At 36.5% G+C, this 27,356-nt stretch overlaps 1 protein-coding gene across 1 annotated transcript in view; it reads left to right on the top strand.

Annotated features, from left to right (window-relative positions):
- Positions 1–593: 593 nt before the first annotated feature.
- ST8SIA4 (ST8 alpha-N-acetyl-neuraminide alpha-2,8-sialyltransferase 4) overlaps positions 594–27,356 on the top strand; it is a 105,765-nt gene continuing 79,002 nt past the window's right edge. The window contains exons 1-3 of the mRNA XM_065873554.1: positions 594–992; positions 7,450–7,581; positions 16,489–16,746. Coding sequence (XP_065729626.1) covers positions 880–992; positions 7,450–7,581; positions 16,489–16,746 — 503 coding nt within the window. The 5' untranslated portion in view covers positions 594–879. The remainder of the gene's footprint in view (positions 993–7,449; positions 7,582–16,488; positions 16,747–27,356) is intronic.

Below are 27,356 nucleotides of genomic sequence, written 5' to 3'. Positions count from 1 at the left end.
GTACTTTCCGGATTGAGCGCTGCACGGAATATAAACTCCTTCCCTATCCCTCCCCGCATTCACTCCACTTAAGAGGGCGTGCGTTTGTGTGTGCGCGCGCGCGTGTGTGCGCGCGCACGTGTGTGTATATTTAGCAAAGACGCTTGGAAGAAAGTACCCCTCTTACTACCCACCACCAGCTCTATCCGATAGAGCAGGCGTCTCCGATCTGTCCCCAGCTGAGGTGTCCTCTCCACGTTGATGCGGACTATCTCGGTGCCTCCTTGTCCACAGAGCTAACGCTTTGGTGTCCCGAGAAGGCGACCTGACTTCTTAGTGCGCTGCTCTCTTCCCACGGTGTGCGAGCACTGGTGCGTGCGTGTGCGTGTGTGTGTACACGACTGTGAGCTTGTGAGCTTCCTCTCTGTGCACAGTTCAGGCAAGGCCGGCGACGTTACTCTCCAAGCAGCCGCCAGCGACGAAAGGCAACAGCAGCCTCCGCCCCTGAGTCCCGTGATTGGCTGGTTTTGTTCATCATTTCCATGCTAGGAAAAGGGAAGGGCCAGTGACGCCCCCGAACCCGGCTGCAGAAGCGGCCGCCACCTCCAATGTACAAGGTGTCTCTTCGGAAAAAAACCTGAGCCCCAGGGAGGCGGCGAGGAGCGACCGGGTTAGGGCTGGCGGGAACTGCGAGAGAGTGCGCTGGGCAGCGCTCGAGGACCAGCGGGAGCTTGGCCGCAGAGGACCCTCGAGACCTGCTTCTGAGATCCCAGCTCCACGCTCTCCTCCCATTTTACAGATCCTCCCCCCCCCCCGCGACTACATCTCCCCAAAACGGAGCCTTTATATGAAAAGAAGGTGAGGGAGCTGGGGCAACCAGGACTTTCCCGGGCATCCAAGATGCGCTCCATTAGGAAGAGGTGGACGATCTGCACGATAAGTCTGCTCCTGATCTTTTATAAAACAAAAGAAATAGCAAGAACTGAGGAGCACCAGGAGACGCAACTCATCGGGTAAATGCAAAGCTTCATTTTAGGATATGATAAAAAGTCAAGCCATAAATGAAATGTGAATATAGACGACAGAGTGAGGGTTGGGGTAGTATTTGTGTCGGTGTCAGCTTGTGAGTGTTTAGTCTCGTGAATTAAATAACAAAGGCTGTTGTTGAGGTGTGTGTGATTCTCTACAGCGGGTTCTCAGTACGAGTTCAACTTGCCCTGTGCGGTGATAGTGACGGTTGTGTTGGTGCTGGGTCTCGCACGCCAAAGAAGTCACTGCAGAAGTGTCAACAAAGAATGGGTGCCCTTGTCCTTTTAGTCCCAGGGCAGAACTCAATCTAGATGTCTTTATTCACCATCTGGTTGCCCTTCCTTCTTTCTCTGCCCTATCACTCTAGGAAGGTACTAGAGAAAGCTGGCTTCCTGAAAGGCTGAAGTTAAAGCTCAGAAAGCAGGAAATGTGTCTCCTCTGTTTCTTTACAATTCTTTGTTGTCGGGTAGATCTGTGTATCATAATTTGATTAGAAACTCCAGGTCAACCAACTATACTTCCTTATTTGCTGTCCGTGGTTAAAACCCATGGGCGTCATGGTTACAGTTTTGGAAACTGGGTGCTGTAGCTTCACACAGACTATATTTCTGCTCTTTAGTTTGTCTAGATGAGTTCAGAATCTTCCTCCACCCCAGTAAGTTCTCTAAATATCACACTTCCTTCCTCCCTCCCCCCTGGCCTCTGTGTCTTTGAAGTTTACCCAGGAGGTGGTGGCAACTTTGTGTTGCTTACATAGCTTGGAAGCGTTTTCTGAGGATGTGAACCTGGTTGTCAACTCTGTTCAAAGTCCTGTTTCGGAAATCCTGCCTCATCCGGAGGCGTCTGCTATCGCTATCGGAAACTCCACACTGGCAGAGATGCCAGCCTGGTTTTTATTTTCCCTAAGATTTATGAAAACCAAGATAGAACCCTTGACGTTGGGGCGGGTGGGGTCGGGGGTGGGCGGTGGACAGGACTGCTAAAACGTGTGCGCGCGTGCACACACACACAAACTTAATGCACTCCGTTACTTAATATTCCTGCTCCTCCCTAAGTAATGAGAATTTAAGTCAGCAAGACGCCGGCTTAAATTTACAGAAGAAATTGTTATTTTATAGAAAATTAACATAGAAGTACAGTCGAAAGGGACTGGAAGAGAATGAAAAAGCTAATAAGGGATGGGCTGGCTGATTGTTATTCATCAACAAATCTCTAAATGGTCTATGTTGGGGGGAAAAACGCCGAACTGTATGATGTTAACACAGGGAGTGGGTGGGTTGAAAATTCAGCCTAGCTCGATTGTCAGAAAAGGACTCTGGGCGGGGGTGTGGGCACCCCCGGTAGAGACCTGTGCTTCCCAGGCAGACAAAGGGGTCTTCAGGAAGGTGGTGAACCGGCGCGTGGGGGAGAGGCGGAGGCTGGGGCGTGGGGGTCGAGGCTCTTTGTTCCCTTCCCGGCTGGTGGGCTCCGAAGATATGCCTGAGCCCAGACAAAGCGGCCAAGCCTCGCCAGGACTCTGAGGTTCGGGCCCTTGGCTGGCAACCCTGGAGAGCGAGAGTGGGAGGGACGAGGCAGGCGAGAGGAGGCGCCACACGCCACCCAGGCGTCCTCTCCGGGCCTCCCTTAGCCGCCGGCAGGAAGGAGGAGCGTATCCCGAGTACTCCGGGTCAAATAACCGACCTGGGATGCGCCTCATTTCCCGGGCGACGTTCCTCTCGTGGCCTTTCCTGGACGCCGCCGGCCGGTGGGCGCTGCCCAGGGCGCCGAGGAGGAGTAGGAGGCGGGCGCAGGCAGGGGCGCGGCGGTCGGGCCAGCTGGGGGTGAGGGGATTCTCTTGCACCTTTTTCGGGCTAAGCCTGCTTTCCCTGCTCCTTCGAGATTGCGCGGGGCGGGCGCGGGTTCATCAAACAGAAGGAGAAGTGCGCGGCGGAGCAACAGCTGCTCCGCGAGAGCTGGCCGCGAGGGTGGAAGAATGAGTGAGGAGACGTGGAAGCCTTTACCGCAGGAATCAGGCCCCCTTTAAAAATAAAAAAAATAATGATAACTGCTGCTCAGTCGGCAACCGGGCTCCTCCTTCCTAATTAAATCCCGCAATTACGGGCGTGCAGGGCGAGACAGCGCGCGTCTCCCGGTGCCCCGCAGCGTCGGGGCAGCCGCCGCCAGCTCTTCCCTGAGCCCTTGGGGTTGGCGCTGCCGGGGGCAACGTGAGGACAGCTAGTTCCACCTGAGCGCTGTTTCGCTTTTCCCTCACATGAAACGTTCGGAGGAAAAGCTTGTGATACCACTTTATAATTTCGTTTCAACTCCAGAATAGTGCTTCTGGTGGAGGAGTTGACTCATCAAACGGCCTTCTTCTCCTTGACTCTCTTTCTACCCAAGCCACGTGGAGGGACTCGTTTTGAGATGAGTAAACTAGAGTGGCGGTTTGGCCTCAGAACCCAGGCCAGTCGTCAGCAGTGAGGTAAACGGCAGTCCCTGACCTTTTGGGGGACACTGCGTGCCTTGCTAGTGGGCAGCGGATTCAATTCTTAGAACATCCTCCTAGATTCATATTTAGCTTCCCTGCTACCATTTTGCAATAGGCAGCAGTTTCTTTATCTATTCGACCTGCCTCCGTTTTAACACTGGAGGCCCCATCTAGAGTCAGTGTAACAAGGTTCTTGTATGCAATATGGAGCAGTCATTCCACAGAGAAGGAAAAAGAACAGCAGCCCAGCTTTCCTACCAACCATCCACATTCTCGTTTCTCCAGAGGAATACTAGCAGCATGTTTGTAATAAGGAATTATTGGAGAATAGGTCAAGTAATAATTGGACATTTAAAACTGTTTCCTTCGAAGCTAACCTATCAATTGCCTGGTCTGTTGACTAGTGAAGTTTAACTGAAAGGGCATTAGGGGTATGAAGTGGTCTATTCTTAATTGATATTTTTTTCATAATGGGAAAAATGGCACTTGTCTCACAACTGGCCTGTAATTTTACTGGCTCTGTGTGCTCTTTGGTATAATTAGAAATATGTTAACTTAAGGGCCCTACAGGTAAAAATATGTGGGTATACGCATTTAATGAAATAATGTATTTGAAAGTGTAACAAACTTTAATACCAAATAGACATTTGCTTTGATTATTATTCCTTAAAACTTGCTACATACTGTTTCCCTGTGTGACTTTAAATGACACTTTAACTTACTTTTTTTACTATCTACAGATTTCATTTTTAATTTGACTGTGTACTTTAGGTTGTCTCACTAGATGATCAGCAGTATTAGTTCTGAAACTTATGATAGAAGTGACAGTGGAGATAAGCATTCATACTTAGAGTATTATCACTGTTAGCAATGTTAGTTCCAGTTTGTTCTAGGGTGGAAACACACTCTTGTAACTCAGGAAACCAGAATCTGCATGTTACTTCATATGTTATATTTGGAATTCTACTAAAAGCCATAGGCTGTAAGTTAAGGTAATACATCGCATCTTTATTTTTAGTTGTTTGGCACTTAGGGAATGAAAACACAGAATTGCCTGCTGTTTGTGTTCAGGCTTAATTTGATGCAAGTTCTTTTCATTTAAATGACTTAAATTTTTCTATTAAAGAGAAAGTTTAACCTAAGGGAACACATTCATTCCAAAGCCAAGTCAAGAAGAGCTTACAGTGGGGTTCATTGCAGGGCTTTTGGGGACCTAATTTCATGAACGAAAATTAATCTTGTGTGTTATGTACTTCAGAATTAATAGAATAAATTGTAGTGATGCCTGGCAACTCATATTTCAAAGAAAAATATTTGTAAAGACTAGTAATATAACTGCTGATTAGCTTCTGTCACTGGTATCGCACAGATGACCATCTAACTGGGTTTTTCTTAGCTCGATATAAGCAGGGATACTTTATAATATATATTGCTTTATTTCTTTTATATGTTGTGTAATTATCCCTTTAGAAGTATGTGTTGAATCTTCCTGTATACAGCCCCATCAGAGAAATGTTTTCAGTGCAGCTGTTTAGCACTCGTCTCTGATCTGGGATGAGAAACTAGTAGGGGGTGGCAACATCCTTCATGCCTTGCATTCACAGGAAGGAAAAGCCTATTCCAGACGGAGTACTACCAAGGTCACAAGCAGAAAAACCCCTTGGGACTCATTTAACCTTATACAAAGAAATTTGCTCCAGAGCCTCAGGTTGCTGGCAGCCTGGCCTTCTCACACATGAATTCCATTGACTTCAAGAAGTGTGACTAGTTGTAAGCTATTTTCATTCAAAATTCTTTCCAGTGGTAAAAGTCTGAAATTTGACTTATCACCAGTTCAAAGAGCAGAGTAATGTGGTAGCATTTCATTAATATAAAACTGATTTAAACTTTTAAAGCACTTTTTTTAAATCTTAGAGGTTCTGAAAAGCCTCCATACAATATCATAGCAATCATTCTGCCTTATAAAAATGTATCTTTAGCTACCTGTCAGTAAAGCAATCTCCCACAGATATTTAAAATGCCAGCTTACTTCTTCTGTAAAAGTTTATTGGTGGTGAAAATAATTATTTTAATTGTAGCAATCTATGGTTAGAAAAAGATGATATTGACAGGACAGTTAGTTATTAACAAAATGAAGATGGGGAAGGTCCCTACCCCTAGAAATGGTGAGAGTTTGTGTCCATACTCTTGCAGGCGTATCTCCAAAAGTGTGAAGGTTAACTCTGTATATCCACATTTTCATTCATGTGTAATAGTTATTATCATTAGACGTGTAATATAAAAATTGACTCAGGGCTACTGAGTAGTAATTGCACCCTATGTTTCCTTGCATCCTAAATGACCTCTATAAAATGACTATGATTAGCCATGTATAGGCATGCAAGTGTATCATTTTCATCAGTAGGACAGTTTAAAATATTAATTTTTATAGAGTTCTAAATTTCACAGGGAGTAGTTGCATTTGATGCTTTGAGTTGCTTCAATTGGAACTACATGTTTAAAAAAGAATGCAAACCAAAATACCAAACTATCAGCCTCCAATTACAGAATTCATCTAGCAGCTGTTGCACAGGCAATGTTTCCATTGATAGTAGGGGAGGATTGCCTACATAATAAACACAGATTTAGACTTTGTGACTGAGCAAATAGTCGTGTTACTTTTTTTTTTTTTTTTTTTTTAATTTTCGGTATGCGGGCCTCTCACTGTTGTGGCCTCTCCCGTTGCGGAGCACAGGCTCCAGACTCACAGGCTCAGCGGCCATGGCTCACAGGCCCAGCCGCTCCGCGGCATGTGGGATCTTCCCGGACCGGGGCACGAACCCACGTCCCCTGCATCGGCAGGCGGACTCTCCACCACTGCGCCACCAGGGAAGCCCTAGTCATGTTACTTTTTAACTATGTTTTTGAGATTCTAAAATATTGAGGTGACATGTAATGAAATACAGATATTGAAAGGGCTATGCCTAGAGAGGTGGCTTTTTTATTCTCTGAATCCGGGTTTACTTGTATAAAGTACCAAGGAATAGTCTACTGAGCAATGAAGAGGTTCGTCTATAAAGGTCCTAATGGTATAAATGCGATCATAGTTGTCTGTCACCTACCACCAACAACCCTGCTAGTAGCATGCAGCATGATATACTTGCCTGTTGCTATTAATTGGTGGGGATAGCATAGTTAATTATTTGATATAACAGAAAATACCAGTAATAATGGCTACTGAATGAGTTTTCCCCCCATTGCAATCTCTATCTCCCCACCACCAACTATCAGGGAAGCATCTCATTGTTGAGATGTTTTGAGACCGATGTAATTTTAGAATTAGCACTTCAATTGTGTTTTATAAATTACTTTCACGTGCGGAGCTCCACTTCTCACAAAGTCAAAGCATATTAGATAATGTTTTTGCAATTTTCAAGGTTAGGTAAAGTCACGGTGGCTTTACCACCGTGAAAGAGAATATTGTCAAAGGACATATGGGCTAGCAAGTGATAGAATCACAAACATGCCCAGATCACCTGACATTCAAAGTCTTCTTACTCCAAAACAAAAGCTCTTTCCATTATGTCTGTATGTCTTCTGTGACAATCTTAGGAGTCACAGTTACACAGATGCAGGAGAATTGGCCAAACATCCTGTCTCTATTGTTAAACACAGCAGGGGAGGGAGGGGCTAAAGGGGAACAGAACTTCGATGAGAATTTTTTTCCTGAAATACTACAAAGGTCTTTTCTTTATATAAAAATAGTTTTATTTCAAAAATAATAAGTAAAATAATAAGTGTAAATGATTCTCCTGATAAAGTCATATTCACCTAATCTTTATAATACCTTTCATCATGCTTACACCTCTTCTTCTAACAGGTAGAAAAAGTTGTATCTACAAGTTGTCACCAGTAATCTAAATCAAATTATGTATTATGCTGTTTATACAAAATGCTTCTTACTTTCACAAAGCTGCCATTGTGATTTGTTTCAGAGATGGTGAGCTGTGTTTGAGTCGGTCACTTGTCAATAGTTCGGATAAAATCATTCGAAAGTCTGGCTCTTCAGTCTTCCAGCATTCTGTAGAAGGTTGGAAAATCAATTCCTCTTTGGTCCTAGAGATAAGGTGAGTTTCTTTAATAAGGCATAATAAATTTCATATCATGTTCTAGAATACATTGGGCTTGGCAAACTTATATTGAATGCTTAATTTATAGTTTAAGTATGAATACTTCAGTAAGAGTGAACAGGCTGTTAATGTTTCTCACTGAAGGATGTGAAACTATAAAACTGAAATCATTATACAGCCAGAAATATAAGGATGAATATGTGAGTTTTTAATATACTGTCTTTATACTAATGAAATAAAATGTTCGACAGAATCCTAATGTTTAACACACTTTTCTTTATTACTCAGGATGGACGTATATTTTGAGAATTATCTTTAACTTCTCTAAAGTCTTCATACTGATCTTGTGTTTTCTCACACTGGATATAAGTAGAGCCTATTCAACTGCCATTTAGCCAACAATTATAAATAAATTTGACTTATTCTATGAAGGGGTATTTCTATGTGTGCTCCTATAATAAAAGTCTCAATAATTATACCCTAAATAGGTAACAATTAGCAAATAAGGCTTCTAGAGTACAGGTTTATTCTCTGTAAGATTCTGGTATTTTCGCTTAGATAAGCTCTTGAAATCAAACTCAGTGCCTACATATATCCATTAAATCTTGTTTTCTTCAATTATAATTCTCTAATAAGAAAGTTAGGGCCAGACCTTCCTAATTATGGAGGAAGCAAGCAGATCATTTTCTCTATAGTTACATTGCTCTATTGGTTGGTATGTTTAAATCAGCATTTCAGTAAATCAGAACTCTTTAAAAAAGTTCAAGAGAACAACCATCCTTTACATAATAAAATCATTGCATTTTTCTAGTATTGGCAAAATGCTAATTACTCCATGATTGGATACGAACACACAGATTTTGTAAGAGTAGGTTAGTGGTTACGAGGGTAAGCTGCTGATCTGCTGGGGTTTCTACCTCCTCACTTCTTGGATCACACGTACGTATACTGTAGATTATAAGCCCCTTTAAGGAAGAGTCTACTACCTTCATCTTTAGAGTATGCATCGCAATTCATAGAATGCATTGCAGCAAAGGCACTCACTACATGTTGAAATATAGTTGAAAGAATGTCTGGAAATTAAAAAGAAATGGGTGCCATGGAAATGCAGGAATGGTTAGACTACTTTGTTTTAAAGCTTTCAAAGTGACTGGAATGGAGACAGGAATCAAACCATGGCAATGTCAAGTGGTGTATGTTTGGCTGTTTTTAGTCTAGGGTGAACTTTGTGTATTTGTAGGCAGAGTGCAAGAACAGTGAGATGAGTAGCGTGTGATGCAGTGCAACTCTGACAGAGTTTATAAATCGGTGTCTTCTGTGTAGAATATGCTCAGAAAGCAATATTTATTTCAACTGGTTGAAAAGAAACTTAAAGTAGTACTAAAAATTAGCAGATTCCTTATAAAAGTACAGATTTTCAGATACTCTTAAGACATTTTAAAATGTGACAACTCTGAACGTGTGTTCCTCCTGAGAACTCTTTGGCTGAAGCCAACACTAACCACGAGCTCTCCAGTTTGACAGTTTTACACCTGGAGCTCCCTTTTCTCATGATACCTACCTAGTGTCTTCCTCACTAACTCATACTCCTATACCCACATTTGAATTTAGAAACCCTGTAAGAGATGAGATAATTATGAGGAAAAAGCTACAGGATATGGAACTAGATGGGACCATAAATACAGTGTGGTTGAGTTTAGCACAGAGTAAGGATTTATGTTTCTTAGAAGTAGCTTGGAAAGAGAGACATATGGGTGATTAAAAAAGAAATATTTATCTCTGAGGATGCCTAGAAAGAGAACCTTCAAGTTTGAATGATTTGGCAAGAAAGGTGTCAATTACGTAAGGCTCTGTAGATCAGGTAAAGGAAAGTAATGGAAGAAAGTAAAGTAAAATAAGAAATTGTAACAGTTTAATATATCTAGCCATGCTAAATAATATATCAGATAAAGTCTAATAAATAAATTAAATACATAATTAACAATAGTTTAATCAATATATCTGGCCATGCCTTCCTAGTATCTATGAAAAAATGAATACTATAGATGTGCATGAGGCTATATCTATTGCTATTTTTAAGATATTCAAGCTAAGGGTATTTAACATAAATTGACCCAAGCAATTTATTATTGCAACTTTACAAATTAATGAGGGTTGCATTCATATCTTTGAGGGTGATTTATTTTCAATTATAACAGCTAATAATATGAATGAAATGTTGGTACTCTTCATATGGTTCTCCTTAACAGATAAGTAAACAATAAAACAGTGAGCAAATATTGAATAAGACATACAAAGTTGTCACTTCCTTACAAGGAAATAATAATTTGTAAAACCATTACTGTACAATGTACAAACAGTTCATAAAAATTATAATTGCCTATAGCTGTAGTGACTAGTAAGTATCAATCAATTTGACACCTATAATAAAAAATTTAGAATATAAAAATACCTGATTATTGGCTTAGCTTTCTTTTTAAGTCACACTTGAAACTAATCTTAAAGTATTTTGGTTATTTTCCTTTGTTTTTTCCCCACATCTATAGCATTTATGAAGAACCACATTATTTTGTGTCTATGAGTGGGTATGGGCATATTTTACAAGTGTTTTCAAAATTCTACTTTGAAGCTTTTGATTAAGATGTTACAACTAATCATTTTTGATCTTACATGATTGAACTCTGCTTACAAATCTTTCTCATTTAAAAAAATCTCATTAAACTTTATAATGCACTTGTGATATTCCTAATAAATTATTTATCTATTTGCATTAAAATGTGAAACAGTCACTGAAGATAAATTGTTTTTCCCTACATTTGTAGACATGATTTTCTTTCTTATTACTGATTCTTCCAGCCCTATATGCACTCTGCCGCTTTCATAAGCACATCAAGAATTGATTCATATATATTCATCAAACAACTGTACCTCTGGGGAGTTGTCTGAGAGAGACGGTTTCATGTATTAGTTCATTGTACTTTGAAAATTCATCAAGATTTAGGGAAGTTCATGAATTCCACAGCTAACTTCACAATTAAACTAATTAGCTTGGTTAAAGGCTTGATGTTATTGGTAGTAGTTCTTTATTATTGCAAGCTAAGAAATGATACATTTAAGATGTATCAGATGTTGTAAGTATATCTGTGAACATTGTACTGAGAAATTATCTAGTCATGTCCCAACACTTGTGACTTGACTTTTTTCATCTTCGGGTTGTTTCTTTCTTTCCCCCTCATTTTTCATATGTTGGATAGAAACCTAAAGAATTACGTACAGTACCAGATATGGATGTTTAGAAATGTATGAGCTCAGCTACTCATCAGGACCAGAATAAGCACATCATAATTAGTCAGCAAAAATATTTTCAACTCTTAGTGTCATCATATATTGAAGTTCTTAACCAGATAAGGTTTGCAGGTTGACTAAACATAATTGCAAATTTATATGTGCTTCACCTGTCAAAAAGAATTTGCTGTTGCATGCATTGATTTACTTTAGAAAAAGGTCCACATACAATTCAATAGCACACGTCGTGGGTCACACAGCTTGTTAGTCCCAGAGTCAAGCTTCAAAAAGCCAGGCCTGACTGTGGAGCCAGAGCTCTTATTATGAGATAAATCTTCTGGAAGACTATTGTTTAATACTAAAAATGCTTACTATTAAAATGCATCTTTATGAAGTACAGAGAAGTTGAGTTTTTTGCTCTAAAATAATATAAGATAGTATTCATCCAATATTACCAAATGCTGGGCCAAATATCAAATGTCTATCTGAGGTGTAAACTAAAAAGTGCTTTCTTCAAGCTTTTTTGAGACAATTTTGCCTTTTCATTTGGTTGTGCTCAGGGTTTTTCTTTTAATACTAACTAGAATATTTTTCCTATAACAGCTAAGACCCTTAGCTCAGAAGCCCTAACAAGCTATAGGTTATGTTTTTTTCAGAGCTTCGAGGCATATTGCCTTGCAGAAATAATCTCGAGACAAAAAATTGTGTTCTGTCTGCTTTTTGTAGGCATAATGAAACACTTGGCATTTCTTAAACTTTTTTTTTTTTCGTTTTAGTAAACTATGTCAGTAACAACTGAATTGATTCACTGATTTTTGTCTGGAGTCAAAAGTTTGCAAAAACTGATTCCTAATATATGTATCACTACCTAATTTGTTTCTCAACTTGAGATGCATTCCAGCTGTAAGATTTGCCTCACAATACTTGCTGATGGAGTCAACAATGTCATTTAGATTAAATTTTAGTTGCCACAGCACATGTGCTTGTTGTTGACAGGAAACCTACAGAGAAGAAAGAGTGGCACCTGGTGATAGGTTAGCTATATGTAACGTTTCACAAGTGAAAACAATGTTTAGAAAATTAATTCCCCAGGACTCTACAGCTGCTATTTCAGGTGGTGGGTGATGTTGAAAGGGAAGTTCTACTTGAAAATTCAGCTGAAAAGTTTCTGTATAGAATCTATTCCTGTCAGTTTCACAGTCTAAACCAGTCTTTCAGTTTAAGCCAGCATTGCCTAACAAAAAATATAATCTTTATGACTAATTTTTTAGTCTTACCAAAAGTGAAGCATATTTCCTGATTTCTATCAGTTATCTTTATCGATAAAACAGTTGCTGAACTTAGGTGTTCGCTTTTCGAATAGGGTTTCAAAAGTTACATTATGCTTAACAGAATGACAGAGACCTGTAAGGAATCTTATGTTGTTACTGTTCTTTTAAGTCACACACAAAAAACACAATCCTCTGCTTTAAAAATCTGGTAGTAACTCAACCACATATTACAAAAACTTATACTGGTACAGCCTGCATATTAAACATCAGCTTTTGTTGATTCATGCTTCCTTAGAGCCCAGAAGTTAGAGTTTTCTTTCTATCTCTCTCATTCTAAAGTAATTTTGTTTAACTTGCTGTTTTCATTTATATCAAGTACCTTTTGAGCAAAGCGTATATATTCTCCTTGGTAGTACTTAACGTGTTGTTTCAGTTCAGCATAAGTACAAGAGTTTTTCAGGCTTCCAGTGATATTTAGTTAATTACATTTAAGCACTAGTTTTCTTCTTTGTTTTTTTTTTAATAGATTTACAGTGTGAACAACAGTTAGACTTAGCAAATCCATAGAACTTTTACAGTCCATTAAATCTATAATCTAAAAATACCTACAGCCTACTAGGGAGAAAAAAAAAACTAACTTTACTGTTACCAGAAAATATTAAGCATTTTATCAATATATTCACTCATAGTAATTATTTTCAGTCTTTCTTGTATCCTACACCAGGAATCTTAGCTCAGATAGTTTTCCATGTATAGATTTAAGCCCTAAAATAGAAACGAAAGTTTGGTTCAATGCAGGAAAAAGAACAAACTAGACATTCAAGGTCCCCCCACCCTTTTCAGTTTAAAAAAGCAAATTCAACACTAACAATTGTTCTGAGTTTTCTCTACGAAACTTACATTTTTATATTTTGATTAGACTGTGTGAATTGGTATTTTGTATTCTGTCTTCGAAAATACTTTTACTATTTTTTACTGCTTCCATTTAAAAAATAAACTACTGTTGAGCCTGTAAGACAGCATTGGAGTAATACATACAATAGTATCATCTGTACTTAATAATTATTTATCACATTAAGCATTATTTTCTTCCTGAACTCTTACAGTCCACTTTTAAATATCAATTTTCCCTAAGAATGAATAAATTAAAGGTGTTCTCTTATACTCAGATTTAGAAGACATATGTTTGAAAATATTTTTGCTGCTAACTTTCTATAACACAGCAAAGGTTCTGTGATTGCAAAGTCCCTCTTGCTATCAGTTGACAAGCGTTTAAGTGTTAACTTTATGAGTAAGGGGATTTTCCTTTTTGGATTTCCAAGCTAAAGAGTCTTCTTTGAAATCTGGACCTCTATTCACTTCATGCTTGCAAACATGCCACTACTTGTGAGTGGCATCTTCAAATACTTACAGCAACCCCTTTAAATTATGTTCAAAGGAAAATAACACCATCTAGTTTGGCGATCTGACCACATCCGTGCAGTCTTCATTTTAGAGTCAAGCTTGTCATTTTCACAGGAAATGAAAAAATTTTTTTTGTTGAAATACAGGTGTCAGGCATTATTTAATTTTTTCACCAAACGAGTAAGTGGTAGTTAATTTGTACAAAAGTTGATTGCTGCTCTTGGTGCTAGCTGTTAACTTTTTTGAAGAATCACATGTGCTTAACATAATGAAGGAGTTCTCAATTTTCTGCAATTCATATTCTCTATGGCTGCTGATTTCACCAGCAATTCTCTTCTTATGTAGTCTGTACTTTGTTAAGATTATTATAATGCCTGATAATTTCTATTAATTTTTAAATTTCATTTGTAGGGCATTTATATAGATTTTGCTGTACAAATTTTACTCCTTGCAAACATGAAATTCCAAACATTTGAGAAAAAAAATTTTTTTTTTTTTCTTCTGCGGTGTGTGGGCCTCTCACTATTGTGGCCTCTCTCATTGCGGAGCACAGGCTCCAGACGCGCAGGCTCAGCGGCCATGGCTCACGGGCCCAGCTGCTCCATGGCATGTGGGATCTTCCCGGACTGGGGCACGAATCCGTGTCCCCTGCATTGGCAGGCGGGCTCTCAACCACTGCACCACCAGGGAAGCCCGAGAAAAAAAATTTTTAAATGGTCTCTTTTTCAGAGAGTTGATGGGTGTATGCCTTGTGTATAAAATCTGGCCAAATAAAGTATTCAATCATCTGGTTTCCTAATTAGATCACACGTTAAAGTGAGACCTATTTAAAGCAAACCAAAATAAAGAAAACAAAAAGAAAGATGAGTTAGTTATTTTACATCCCTCCTTGCTAGTCATGCTTCTGGTTTATGAGTATGATTTGGGGAATTGCCCTTTTGATGGAGTGATAGGAAGAGATCATATTTTGTGCTTAATAATAAAATTTATAAATAGTGATGGAGCTTAAACAATAATAGCATTAGAGGAAAATGTCTATCCTATCATGAATGTTATAATAATGACATTGTTTTGAGCATTCTGAAAATTCAAGCTTGCCGTTAAGAGCACTTCAGTAAGTATTATCCAACTTCCAACCCAGAAGACTGCTTTCTCAGATTACTTCTGGGTGGTATATGTTTGGTAGCATGAGGATCAAGCAATCCCAAACTTTTGTAAGCCAGATTCATAGATTTCTTTGTCAATATAATTCTCTCAAAAACTTACTAGGCTCCTGAGCTATTTCTTTGGAGTTTGTTCCTGGTATGAATAACCCCACCTAAGGATTGCTTCTGAACACAGTTCTTTAGCCTTCTGATTCTCCCCTAATTATTTTGAGCTAACCCTCCTTTTCTACAGTTTATTGGCAGCTACTCTTAAAACGTTTGAATCTATAGACTTAGGGGAGAAGACAATATCCTTCTTGCTGCTGACATGGCTCTGATTTATAGTTGTATCTCTTGCTAATTGGATTATTGGAGTCATTTAGGAGCTCCCAGTTACTGGACTCTCACACAGTTTAGATTATAGGCCGTTGCCAGAGATATTCTCCTCCACTCAACTTGCAACTTGGGTATTTCATGTCTGACTTTGCCTCTTAGTTCCTTGCTAAAATGGGTAACCAACATAAAACAACATACTAGCACCTTTTAAGCAATTATCCAAGAGCAACAAGCTTATTACGTATAGGGTATGACTCCTAAGTTATTATAGACCGCAGTTTTATAAGGTGCTATTCTGTATCATGCCAAGAGTCACCAGCTTTCCAGGCAGCCATATCTATTTTCTTATTTTCCATCATCTAACTTAATATGTGCGTATATGTGTATGTAGTATCTCATATCTTTTATCAGATTCTTTATTAGTTATGGGATAGGCTAAGCTTCCATAAAAAAGGAGACTTTAAAATACAGTGAATCAAACAAATCAGAAGTTTATTTCTTTCTCCTATAGTGATGCACTTGATCCACTCATATCCTGTTTAAGAAAACTAATTCATGTGACCACACCCAGCTGCACTTGGGTTTGGAAACTTGGAAATGTTCTAGCTGAGCATCAGTGTGGCCAAGTAAAACTTAGAAGATTCAAATAGGAAACGAAAGAAGGGAAGAAAGAACACTGAGGAACAGTTAGCTATCTCTGCCCTGCAAGGTCCAATGTTCTATCTGTCCATCTTTTCCTCTAATATAGCCATCTTATTTCCTGGATTCTTGAGCTTGGAAGAAAACTTTCATATATATGTGTATATATATATATATATATATATATATATATATATACACACACACACATATATATATATACATATATATATACACATATATATGTGTATATATATATACACATATACACATATATACACACATATATATAGTGCTGTAGTTTAACTTTACTTCAAATAATTATAATATACACATGATTTCGATAAATGTTAATAATTTTATTAGAAAATTCAATCCTTTTAATAGTTAACTAAATTATGATTCTAAACAATTTCAAGTTTTTCTATTCACCTTAACTAGACAACACTGAACAAAATAGATGATTATAGATAATTAAGGCTGGCAGAATACTATCTAGCTAAGGAAAGTCAAGTCATGGCAATAGTATTTCATTTAATAAACTTTTCTATAAATTTTGATAGGGGGCCTTTTTCACTCCACAGATAGGTGTGTATACTATATATCTATTTACAAAATCATTGAAAAACTGTGCAAATGACGTTTTAAAAATATATTTTATTTCCTTTAGAATGTACTTAATTGGTTGGTTTAGTTACCACCTGAATATTAAAGTTTAGTGATTTACCAATTTATATCTTATCATATTGTACTTTGTAAATGATATTACCAGTCCTTGGACATGTTGTCATTAATGGAAAACTTTGCTTGTATCTCAAATATAGGAAGAACATTCTTCGTTTCCTAGATGCAGAACGAGATGTCTCAGTGGTCAAGAGCAGTTTTAAGCCTGGTGATGTCATACACTATGTGCTGGACAGACGCCGGACACTAAATATTTCTCAGGATCTGCATAGCCTCCTACCTGAAGTTTCACCAATGAAAAATCGAAGATTTAAGACCTGTGCAGTTGTTGGAAATTCTGGCATTCTACTAGATAGTGAATGTGGAAAAGAGATTGACAGTCACAATTTTGTAATAAGGTGAGCTTCCTTTTGTTCCTAAAGATTGTAATTTCTTCAAAGACCCTTTATTTAGGAGTAGAACACTGGCAGAAATGTTTAAATCTAATATTAATATTATGAATTATTGAAATCTCAAACAAATATTTATCTTTTATGTCTTTGTGTAGTATCCAAATTTACACTTACCCTGGAATGTAAAATTAAAATTATTATATCATTGAAAGAAAAGATGATCTCATAGCAATAAGATTCACACCAGCTTTCCTTTTTGGCCAAATGACAATTTTATTAAATATAATACACAGAAAACTATTTTATTCACTAATAGAAATAATTATTTATTTCTATTAGTGAATGAATTAATTCACTTAATTACATTCATAATCCTATTTCTATTCAATAAATTGTATTATTTTATTTATTCATAAAATTATGAACATTACTATACAATGATGTAACAGATATAAGTTAATTTTACTTTTTTAATGACAACTATTTAGCATAGTCTAAGAACATAATTTAACAAGTTTATATTTGATACCTTGGACCAAATTGCTTTCATCACTCTTTATACATGGTACTTGTGTATGGTAGTATATTTTAGTTTTTTAGTTTTCTCACAAAATTAAACATAGCTATTTGTTTTTCATTGATGGTCAGCAGATATTTGATGAGTCATGTGTTTAGTTCTAGCTTTTGATTAACTGAAAAAAAGACAACAGTAGACTTAAGGTTGTAATGACAACAGATATTAATTAGCACTTTTTAATTCTCAGTATATCTAAATAGAGTTTTTTGGCTTGTTTTAGTTCTTCAGAAATATTTGCTGAATAAGTGAAATGTGTATTTTGAAATATGAAATACTGTAATATAAAGATAGATTGGAAAGTATGCTGATTTGCCATGTTGACAAATAACTTGAAGTCTTGAAGCTATGCTGGAATCCAGCCTTTGAAAGTATAGATCTTGAAAAAAATCTTTTTGAACTATAGTATTAAAAATAAATACAATTATATAAGTATTAATCATAAATAGGCAACAGTTTTTTATAAAAGAATAATAACCATGAAAAATCATAAGAGAATACTCTCAGGGAATACAATTCATAACAATGAATATAACTACAAACATTTTGCCATACTATCGTTTCTCAGTTGGATGCAGGGTCAGAGATTGATTTGACATCAGTTGAGCCTTTAAAAACCTGAACTTTTAAGTTGATTGAACTGAAAGAAAAACCTTGTCAATATGTAGATATACCAAGAAAATTGTGTCCAAAGAGGAGACAAAAATATTTGATGAGGGAATGACAGTGGAAGTGGAAGTAATGAGCTTCAAACTTTGAAGTCTGTGTGAAGTATGGCTGTGAAGGAAGAGTAAGTCTTCTAGAATTTCTGAAGAGATTAAAATCAGGGGGCAGATTAAGTGAAGAGGAAAAGATTTTAGAGCACAGTAGAAATTGTTGCAAGGTGAAGAAGAGAATTTGTAAGGTTGATTAATCCTGGAGGGCTACAGGATCCGAATGTGACTGACTCCTTGTTCCTACACCCCTTTAAGCTTTAGCATTGGGATCTACATAACCCACTAGATTCAGCCTCACCTTTAACTCTGAAATTAAGACTGTAGTGTCAGCTAACACCTCAATCAGATCACATAATTATCTCCTCTCTTTTTTTGTGGTGAGAACAGTTAAGATCTAGTATTCTAGCAACTTTAAAGTTGATAATACAGTATTGTTGGCTATAATCATCAGGCAGTGCATTAGATCTCCAGAAGTTATGTTTGTTGTAAGTCACTCACTGGTGTTTGAGCATAATCGAACTTCAAGAGGTTCTTTATACTTTTCTACGCTATGATTATTTTAAAAACTTATTTAACAAGAGCACAATAGTGACCAATCCTGAGTCTATAATTGTTATGCTCTTACCAAGAAGTAGAAAAAAATGAGGATAAGCATCTTAATGAAGGCATGAAAATTATTGCCATAATTGTTTTTTATTCTTTTCCTCCTATTTTTACTGCTTTCCAAAATTAGAAGTTGGAATGTTGTAGATTAAAGTATATACTAGGGAAGTGTAGCCCATGATTGGGATTCTGATTTTCCAGGTAAACTTTGGCAGGAATACATTTTGCATTAGAAACAAATAATCCCTGGAGAAAAACCTTTTTCTTTTGTAATAATACCTAGTTTGGAAATTCATCCCTTTGAGTCTCATGGACACAAGGGACTTCAATGACATATCACTACCAGACCTCCATCCTTCCTAAAATTCTAATCTTTCTCATGGCATCTGACTCATCATCTATGTGCCAAATGTCTTTTCCTTCCCCAAGAGTATATGACCTTTTGTTTCTGTACATGTGTCTATTCTACTCTAGAACATCAAAGAGGACTTTTGCATTAAACCTCAATCAAAGCCCTATTCCTTGAAATAGTTTGCCATCCATGTCAAACTGGTTAATATTGTTACAAATTTTAGTAACAATCTTTAAAAATCTTTCAAATTTCCCACCTTCCCAGAGCTGTATTGTGTGTATGCATATCAGCATAGGTATAGATAGTTTTGGTTGGTTGGTTACATGTGTAACCTGTTGTTCCCAGTTTGTTTGTTTGTTTCCCATTTTTCTTGTTAGATAGTAAGTTTGTTATGAGAGAGATAACTGACACCTGATCTGCTTGCAGAGGGCACTGTTAATTCAGTGACCCCCCCTCAAGGATCAGATTCACCCAGGTATTATGTTCAAGTTGACCTCTAACTTTATAAAGCAAAGCATTATCTTTAGATAATATCTTCATTCAGCATTAGTTAGATTTTAAACTTTATTTTTTCTGAAAGTACTTTAAAGAAATAAAATGCTATCTTCTTTGTTTAATGATGTACAGAATGCATTATCATATGCACACAGGAATCTCTTGCTCCAAACAGTTGTGCTATTGAGGAGGAGGGCAAGGTGCAGATACATGGCATTATTGTCCTGTGAAGTGTAGTTCTGGAGAAAGTTATTTTTAATATCCCACAATATTTTTAAATAAGCCAGTGAAAAGTGCTCACGTTGTATTTTTGCCCATGTAATGGTAACTATACATAAATGCAGACACACACACAACGTCATGCATTTCCTCTCCTAGAAGAGATATTCCCTCAGTGGCTGTTTGTATCATAAGTTAATCAATTAAATTAAATGCTGGGTTTTGTGGGATATCATACAAAATAGGAGCTTAAAGGAAAAAAATGAGGATAAGAAAATCAATTAAAGCCTTACTTTGATTCTCTAATTACTGATTAAATATTGAACTGATTTGTAAAATCTAGGTTTCATATGTACCTAAATAACAGAAAACTGGACATAAGAGAAATAATTTTATTTCTTAATAAAAAATGCCTAAAATCATAATTCAAATAATAGTGTTATGTCCACTTGATCAGTGATTTTTATATGTGGAACCCTCAAGACAGTTAGTCTATAGTTCCTCAATCAGCGAGTGCCATGTTGTAAGGAAGAGGCCAGGATAGAGAAACATGGGTGGTCAGTCACTCACTCAGGTTGAAAATATCATGCTTTTCTTGACTTGCAATTCTGTCTGATAGGGAAAATTCATAAAGGATAATAAAGTTCTTGTGATGCTAAAGATCTTGTCATAACAGCTCCAGATAAGCAAAAATTTAGTTTAATCTGGCATTGATGTGTCAGTTATAAACCTTCTCTCACCTGGTGAGCATTAGAGACACTGTCCTATTGATATTAAATTCTATATTTTATATTTGGATGGCCTGACATATGCTAAATATTGGAAAGAGATGGAGTCAGTGCTGCAGAGGAAAACCGTCACCCAATATATCTTCCAGGGGTCCGAGGGGTCCGAGGAGAGTTCATTGTAGGTGATATTGGATGAAGTTGTGCGCCTTGCTGTACTTTAGTTTTCTAATTTAGAAACTGAGATTATTGTATGAACTATTCCTTTCTTCCTTAGAGTGTTACAACTTACCTACTCACAGAAACCACAGAATTGTCTCTATGAAATCTCAGCCCTAAGTTTACCCCATGTATAATTACTTATCTAAAGGTTTGCTATAATATTTCAAGAATCTAGAGGTTTGAAGACATAATATGTCCTTTATATATCACTGTAGGTAAAGGAAAACAGGGTTAAAAAGCTCCCTTCGTGCAATCTGTTTAAAAGTATCTTTGAATCCTTTCTTGGGTCTTTTTTTTTTTTTTTTTAGTTGGTGTTAGGTATAAAATTATTCTAACAGTGCATATCTTACATTAAAGAATACAACTATTTAGTGGAGAAAATTGTTTTGGATTTTGCAAAATGATATATAAAGTGCTTTTCAATTTTTCTGCCTTTATTTTTCACATTTTTTGGATATTTTAGTCCCATATATATTTACAAAAACATACATTCTAATATCTGTATTGTCTATACTCAAGAATTTCATAAACTTAACAATTGTGGTTTTCTAATGAGAACCAAAAAAATCAGATATTTCCTAATTTTAATGCTGAAAGGTGGTGGAGAACAAATCCTCATTCCACCTTTCCTGCTCTTCTCTTCCCCCCAGGTAAGAATGATGGGGCATTCTTTCCATTCTCTGGGCTGTCTGTGGATAGTAGGAAATGTCAGGCAGCCTGTCAGTACTGGTTTTCCATAGAAGAGGGATCTTGTCCAGCCTCATCTAAAGTAAACCTGGTCCCACAGTGTACTAGCTTTGATGTTATAGAGAGAACACTGGGGGAGGGGTTACTTAACAGTTGCAATTGGCAACTGATATTTTTTGACCATCAAATGCCACTCCTCACTGTGCTTAAACAGAGATACTAGAAATAATGAGTATGACTTGAATGATTCAGAAATGGTTAACTAAGAGCTGCAAAACACTTTGTTGTTCTGGCTGGTTGGAATTCCAAATTTAATTTTGTTTGTTTATTTCTCTCTTTCTACCTTCCTTTTCTGCATTTTTTCTTGTCCCCATCTTCTTCTAGTCTAGACAACTTTGCTCGTTTTTCCTTTGTTAATCAACATCTTCAGTTCCTGCAGTGCTTGACCAATTTCCTTCTAATTTCCTCTTGGTTCATATTTTTTTTCTTAAAATATAGGAACAGCAATGAAAGATCACTTAAAATAGCCATTTAAATATATACATATTTATATAAGTAAATCCTTGCTATTCAGATTGTGGTTCTGAACTACCAGCATTAATATCACTTGGAAGCTTGTTAGAAATACAGAATGTCAGAACTTGCACCAGACCTGCTGAGTCAGAATGTACATTTGATCACAGTGCCCAGGTGCTTCTTATGTGCATTAAGGTTTTCAGTGTTCTGGAATTCTCAGTATGCCTAAACAGTATGATCTAGGGAAGCTGGGACTCCCCACCATGTCTGATTTAGTTAGCCTGTATCTTTAGGACCTAGTACCAAATTTGATACATTAAGTTATGTGCTACTTATTTATTGAATGAAAGAATTAATGTAGGAATTGAGAAAATTTTGGTTTGTGTTCATGTATTCTTGCCTTAGACACTAAATACAACACTGGATTCCAAAATTAATATGTAAGAGGAGTCATATATAAGGTCATTTATGGTCATTTAAACCCTTAAAATTAAAAAGAAAATACAGAAATATGATGAGTAGTATAGTGAAATGTCCTAGATATTGGGAATCAGAAAAGCTGGGTTCCTGACAATTACTAGAATCACTATGTTGTACACCTGAAACTAATATAACATTGTAAATCAACTATACTTCAATAAAAAATAAAGCCAGGAAATGTAGTATTGGACAAATACCTTAGGTTCTAAACATGATTATTTCCAACATCCAATGATATTAATAATAATAATAATAGGCCTATTATTTCAAAGTGATTTTCTAAGTATCAGTTGGGAAATATAAATAGTAAAGAAATGCATAAACTGTAAATCTAAACTAATGTCGACTGATATTAAAGCACACCTAGCTTGAGTCAAATGTTGTAGTTGAAAGTTAAATTTATTACCACTTTTTCTAAGCCATGACCATTGGCTAGAAATGCAAATTCTCTTTGTCTTATATAAACAAGAAGTCAAACCTTCCTCAAATTTATCAAATATATCAAACGTGTATATAGTTGACACTGAATAACATATTAGATAATATGAAATGTGAAGACACAGGAACACTACTCAGGAGTGTCTATAAAATCTGAGTGTATAAAATTAGAAAGAATTGTAGTGAAGAGATATATTTCTTCAGGAAACCAAAGTAATAAGATAAAAATGTTTTACTTTATGATGATGTAGCTTCCTAAGAGAAGGGATGAGATGTTTCACAAAAGAAAAAGATAGAAGAATTTACTTACCTTGACTGATACAATACAGTTTTATAACTCAATGTTTGATTCTCCACTGGTGGATAATTTATGGCAAACTTTAAATCATCTTTTTTGACCTTCTATGAATGCTAACTCTTTTATAGCAAAATAGACTCTTCTCTGGGGGAGAAAAAATATGCCTACTTTTCTACGTGTTCACAAAAATGGCCTTATTTTTTTCCCTTGCACTCTCACTGAGAATGTTTGTGCTTAAATAAAATGTTTTAACTGCAAACAACTAAGTTTCTGGTAGGGAGACTGGTGCAGGCATTAGAAAGATATTTTTAAATTCTTATTAATTAAAATAACCACTTTATATTTTAGAAATACCAACATTGCTTATGTGATATTTGCTACATATATTTTCTACCTTATTTTTACTTAATGGTTTATTCATATTTTTAAGCTGAAATTTTATACTTTAAAAAAACTAATTATCTTTGTTATTTCTATTGATTTTAACCATAAAATTCATATTCTGGGTAGAAATGAGAATTTCTGTTTTATTCTAATTATTTATGGTTTTTAAAATTTTACTGAAAACTAAATATGGAATTGTTATGGATTGTGATGTGAGGTAAGGCTCTAACTTTTTCTTCCAATCATGTCACTCCTTGGAAAAAAAAGATTTTATCTACAAGAGATACTTTTTTTTAAAATGGAAATGACAATGACTTGACAAACTATTTTAAATTTTAAAACGTTGTTTTAAAATGACTATCCCATTTTCTAATTTTATTGATTTGAGTCCTCTTCCCTTTTTTCTTGATGAGTCTGGCTAAAAGTTTATCAACTTTGTTTATCTTTTTGAAGAACCAGCTTTTAGTTTCATTGATCTTTGCTATTGTTTTCTTTGTCTCTGTTTATTTCTGCACTGATTTTTATGATTTCTTTCCTTCTACTAACTTTAGGTTTTGTTTGTTCTTCTTTCTCTAGTTGTTTTAGGTGTAAGGTTAGGTTGTTTATTTGAGATATTTCTTGTTTCCTGAAGTAAGATTGTATTGTTATTAACTTCCCTCTCAGAACTGCTGTTGCTGCATCCCATAGGTTTTGGATTGTTGTGGTTTCATTTTCATATGTCTCTAGGTATTTTTTGATTGCCTCTTTGATTTCTTCGGTGATCCGTTGGTTGTTTGGTAGCATGTTGTTTAGTCTCCACATGTTTGTGGGTTTTTTTAGTTTTTTTCTTATAGCTTATTTCTAATCTCATAGTGTTGTGGTCAGAAAAGATGCTTGATATGATTTCAATTTTCTTAAATTTACGTAGGCTTGCTTTGTTGCCCAGCATGTGGTCAGTCCTGGAGAATGTTCCATGTGCACTTGAGAAGAATGTGTATTCTGCTGCTTTTGGATGGAATGCTCTTTAAATCTCAATTAAGTCCATCTGATCTAATGTGTCATTTAAGGCCTATGTTTCCTTATTGATTTTCTGTCTGGATGGTCTGTCCATGGATGAAAGTGTGGTGTTAAATTCCCCCACTATTATTGTGTTACTGTCGATTTCCCCTTTTATGGCTGTTAGTATTTGCCTCATATATTGAGATGCTCCTGTGTTGAGTGCATATATATTTACAATTGTTATATCTTCTTCTTTGACTGATCCCTTGATCATTATGTAGTGACCTTCTTTGTGTCTTATAACAGTCTTTATTTTTAAAATCTATTTTGTCTTATATGAGTATTGGTACTCCAGCTTTGTTTTGATTTCCATTTGCATGGAATACCTTCATCTGTCCCCTCACTTTCAGTCTGTATGTGTCCCTAGGTCTGAGGTCAGTCTCTTGTAGACAGCATGTATACAGATCTTGTTTTGGTATTCATTCATCCAGTCTATGTCTTCTGGTTAGAGCGTTTAATCCATTTACATTTAAGGTAATTATCAGTATATGTGTTCCAATTGCCATTTTCTTAATTGTGTTGGGTTTTTTTGTATATCTTTTTTCTTCCCTTCCTCTTTTATTCTCTTCTCCTGTGGTTTGATGACCATCTTTAGTGTTGTGTTTGGGTTGCTTTTTCTTTTTTGTGTGTGTATCTATTGTAGTTTTTGGGTTTGCTGTTCCTGTGAGGTTTTGATAGCAGTCTATGTATGTACCAGGTTGTTTTAAGTTGCTAGTCTCTTTCCCACCTAGAGGAGTTCCTTTAGCATTTGTTTCAAAGCTGGTCTGGTGGTGCTGAATTCTCTTAGCTTTTGCTTGTCTGTAAAGCTTTTGATTTCTCCATCAAATCTGAATGAGAGCCTCGCTGGGTAGAGTATTCTTGGTTGTAGGTTCTTCCCTTTCATCACTTTAAATATATCATGCCGCTCCCTTTTGGCTTGCAGAGTTTCTGCTGCAAAATCAGCTGATAATCTTATGGGAGTTCCCTTGTATGTTATTTGTCATTTTCCCCTTGTTGCTTTTAGTATTTTTTCTTTGTTTTCAATTTTTGTCAGTTTGATTACTATGTCTCTTGGTGTGTTCCTCCTTGGGCTTCCTGCCTGGGACTCTCTGCACTTCCTGGACTTGGGTGACTGTTTTCTAAAAATGCAATATTATAAACAACTACAGTTTCTCATCTATCAATCTAACAAGGATATTTAACATTCTTAGTATTCAGCATAAAGTTATTCTGATGTTGGCACTCCTTTGAAATGCTTTTAAAAATATAGATTGATACAACTTTTCCAAAAATCAGGTTTATAATGTCCCCCAACCCTTAAAAATAGTAGATTCCTTTATTTACTATTTCCAGTTCTAGGAATCTACCCAAATGTGAACAATTGTTGAAGTATAAATGCATTTTATAACACACAGCAAGAAAGGATGAGTAAATCATTGTACATCTGGATGATTAGTCATTCAACCCATGGAAAAGAGGAATCTCAGGCAAAGGGACCAGTAAGCACAAAGACAAATGCTTTCAATGGTCTTATGGTAAGGCAGTGTTTGGGACTACTCTACTATTAGGTTCATATTGAAGGACAATGTGGAAGGGGAAATGGCAGGGTATGTTGGCCTTAAATAATGAAGGATCGTTTCACCATGTTAAGGATTTACATGGTATCCTGTAGTCCAAGAAAGATCCTTACAGTTTGTTGGTTTATTTGTTTGTTCTTGTTGGAGTTTTGTTGTTGTTCTTATTATAAGCATAAGAGGAATGTAAAGGTATAGAAGCATGAGCATATTTGCAGATGGAAGGACCATGGTAATAAATAAATCAAAGGTAAGAAAGAGAAAGAACACTCAATAAGGAAAATACTAGAGGAGGCAAATGTGATGAAATCCATAAACTTCAGTGGTAAGGGTCATACTAATGTAAAATATGGTAGAAATCATCCTTTCCTGATATCAAAGGAGCATTAGCAAATAGGCAGTTGGTCATTCCATGGATTTTCAAAATATACCTTCAGTTTTGGGTTTAAAGCATTTGTTATTTGTCTACTATTAAACTCATCTGTAAGTGGACATCAGCCCAAAATATGTACTCCAAAGCCAAACACAATTGAACTTTTCAGACCTATTGTTTTCAGGTGATACATAGCATAGCTTTGATCTTCCTTATAATTTTTTCATTAATTCCTTCACTCTTTTATTCACCTATTTATCAGGAAGATACAAAAATGAAGATCAATTCTTTACATCTGAGATGATTGTAGTCCTGTAAAGAAAATAAAGTAATGAACTGATAATGCACAAATTGCTTTATTAGAGGTACTCACAGAACTAGGCACTGATAATGAGGCAGAGAGGATACATAAGCTGGATGGTCAAGGATGATTTCCTGAGAGAAGCAACACAAGTTAAATTATGATGAAAACTGAAGAAGTAAGGAAAGGAGAGAAAAGAAAGTGAGACCTAGTCCAAACTGGATCTATGATGCACCAAGGAACCTGGGTATAGGAATGAGTGGCTTTTCTGGGCCTGTGAGTAGTTTCAGTATGATGGAATAGAAGGTTGTGTGGGTCAAAAGAAGCAGGTAAGGCTGGAGAGGGAAGCTGACAGGTTATGCAGAGTCCATTGTATCTTGCTAAGGAGATTGGATTTAATTTTTCAAGTAGTCTGTGGAGCCACTCAGGAGAGGAATGTCATGATCACATTTAAATTTCAGGAAGATTTTTAGGTGATCAATTACAGGGGGACAAAGATGGGAATACTGAAAATAGTCTAAAGATGGAGATAATGAGGGGCAAAGTAGGATAGAGACAGTGGGGATAGATGGTGGAAGGCAATTTAAGAAAATCAAGGACTCTATGAATTATATAATACATGGAAAGGGCAAATGATAGTGA

This window comes from Phocoena phocoena, chromosome 3 (assembly GCF_963924675.1).
Source record: "Phocoena phocoena chromosome 3, mPhoPho1.1, whole genome shotgun sequence".
NCBI classification, from domain to species: domain Eukaryota; kingdom Metazoa; phylum Chordata; class Mammalia; order Artiodactyla; family Phocoenidae; genus Phocoena; species Phocoena phocoena.
This window is presented reverse-complemented; position numbering and strand designations above follow the sequence as displayed.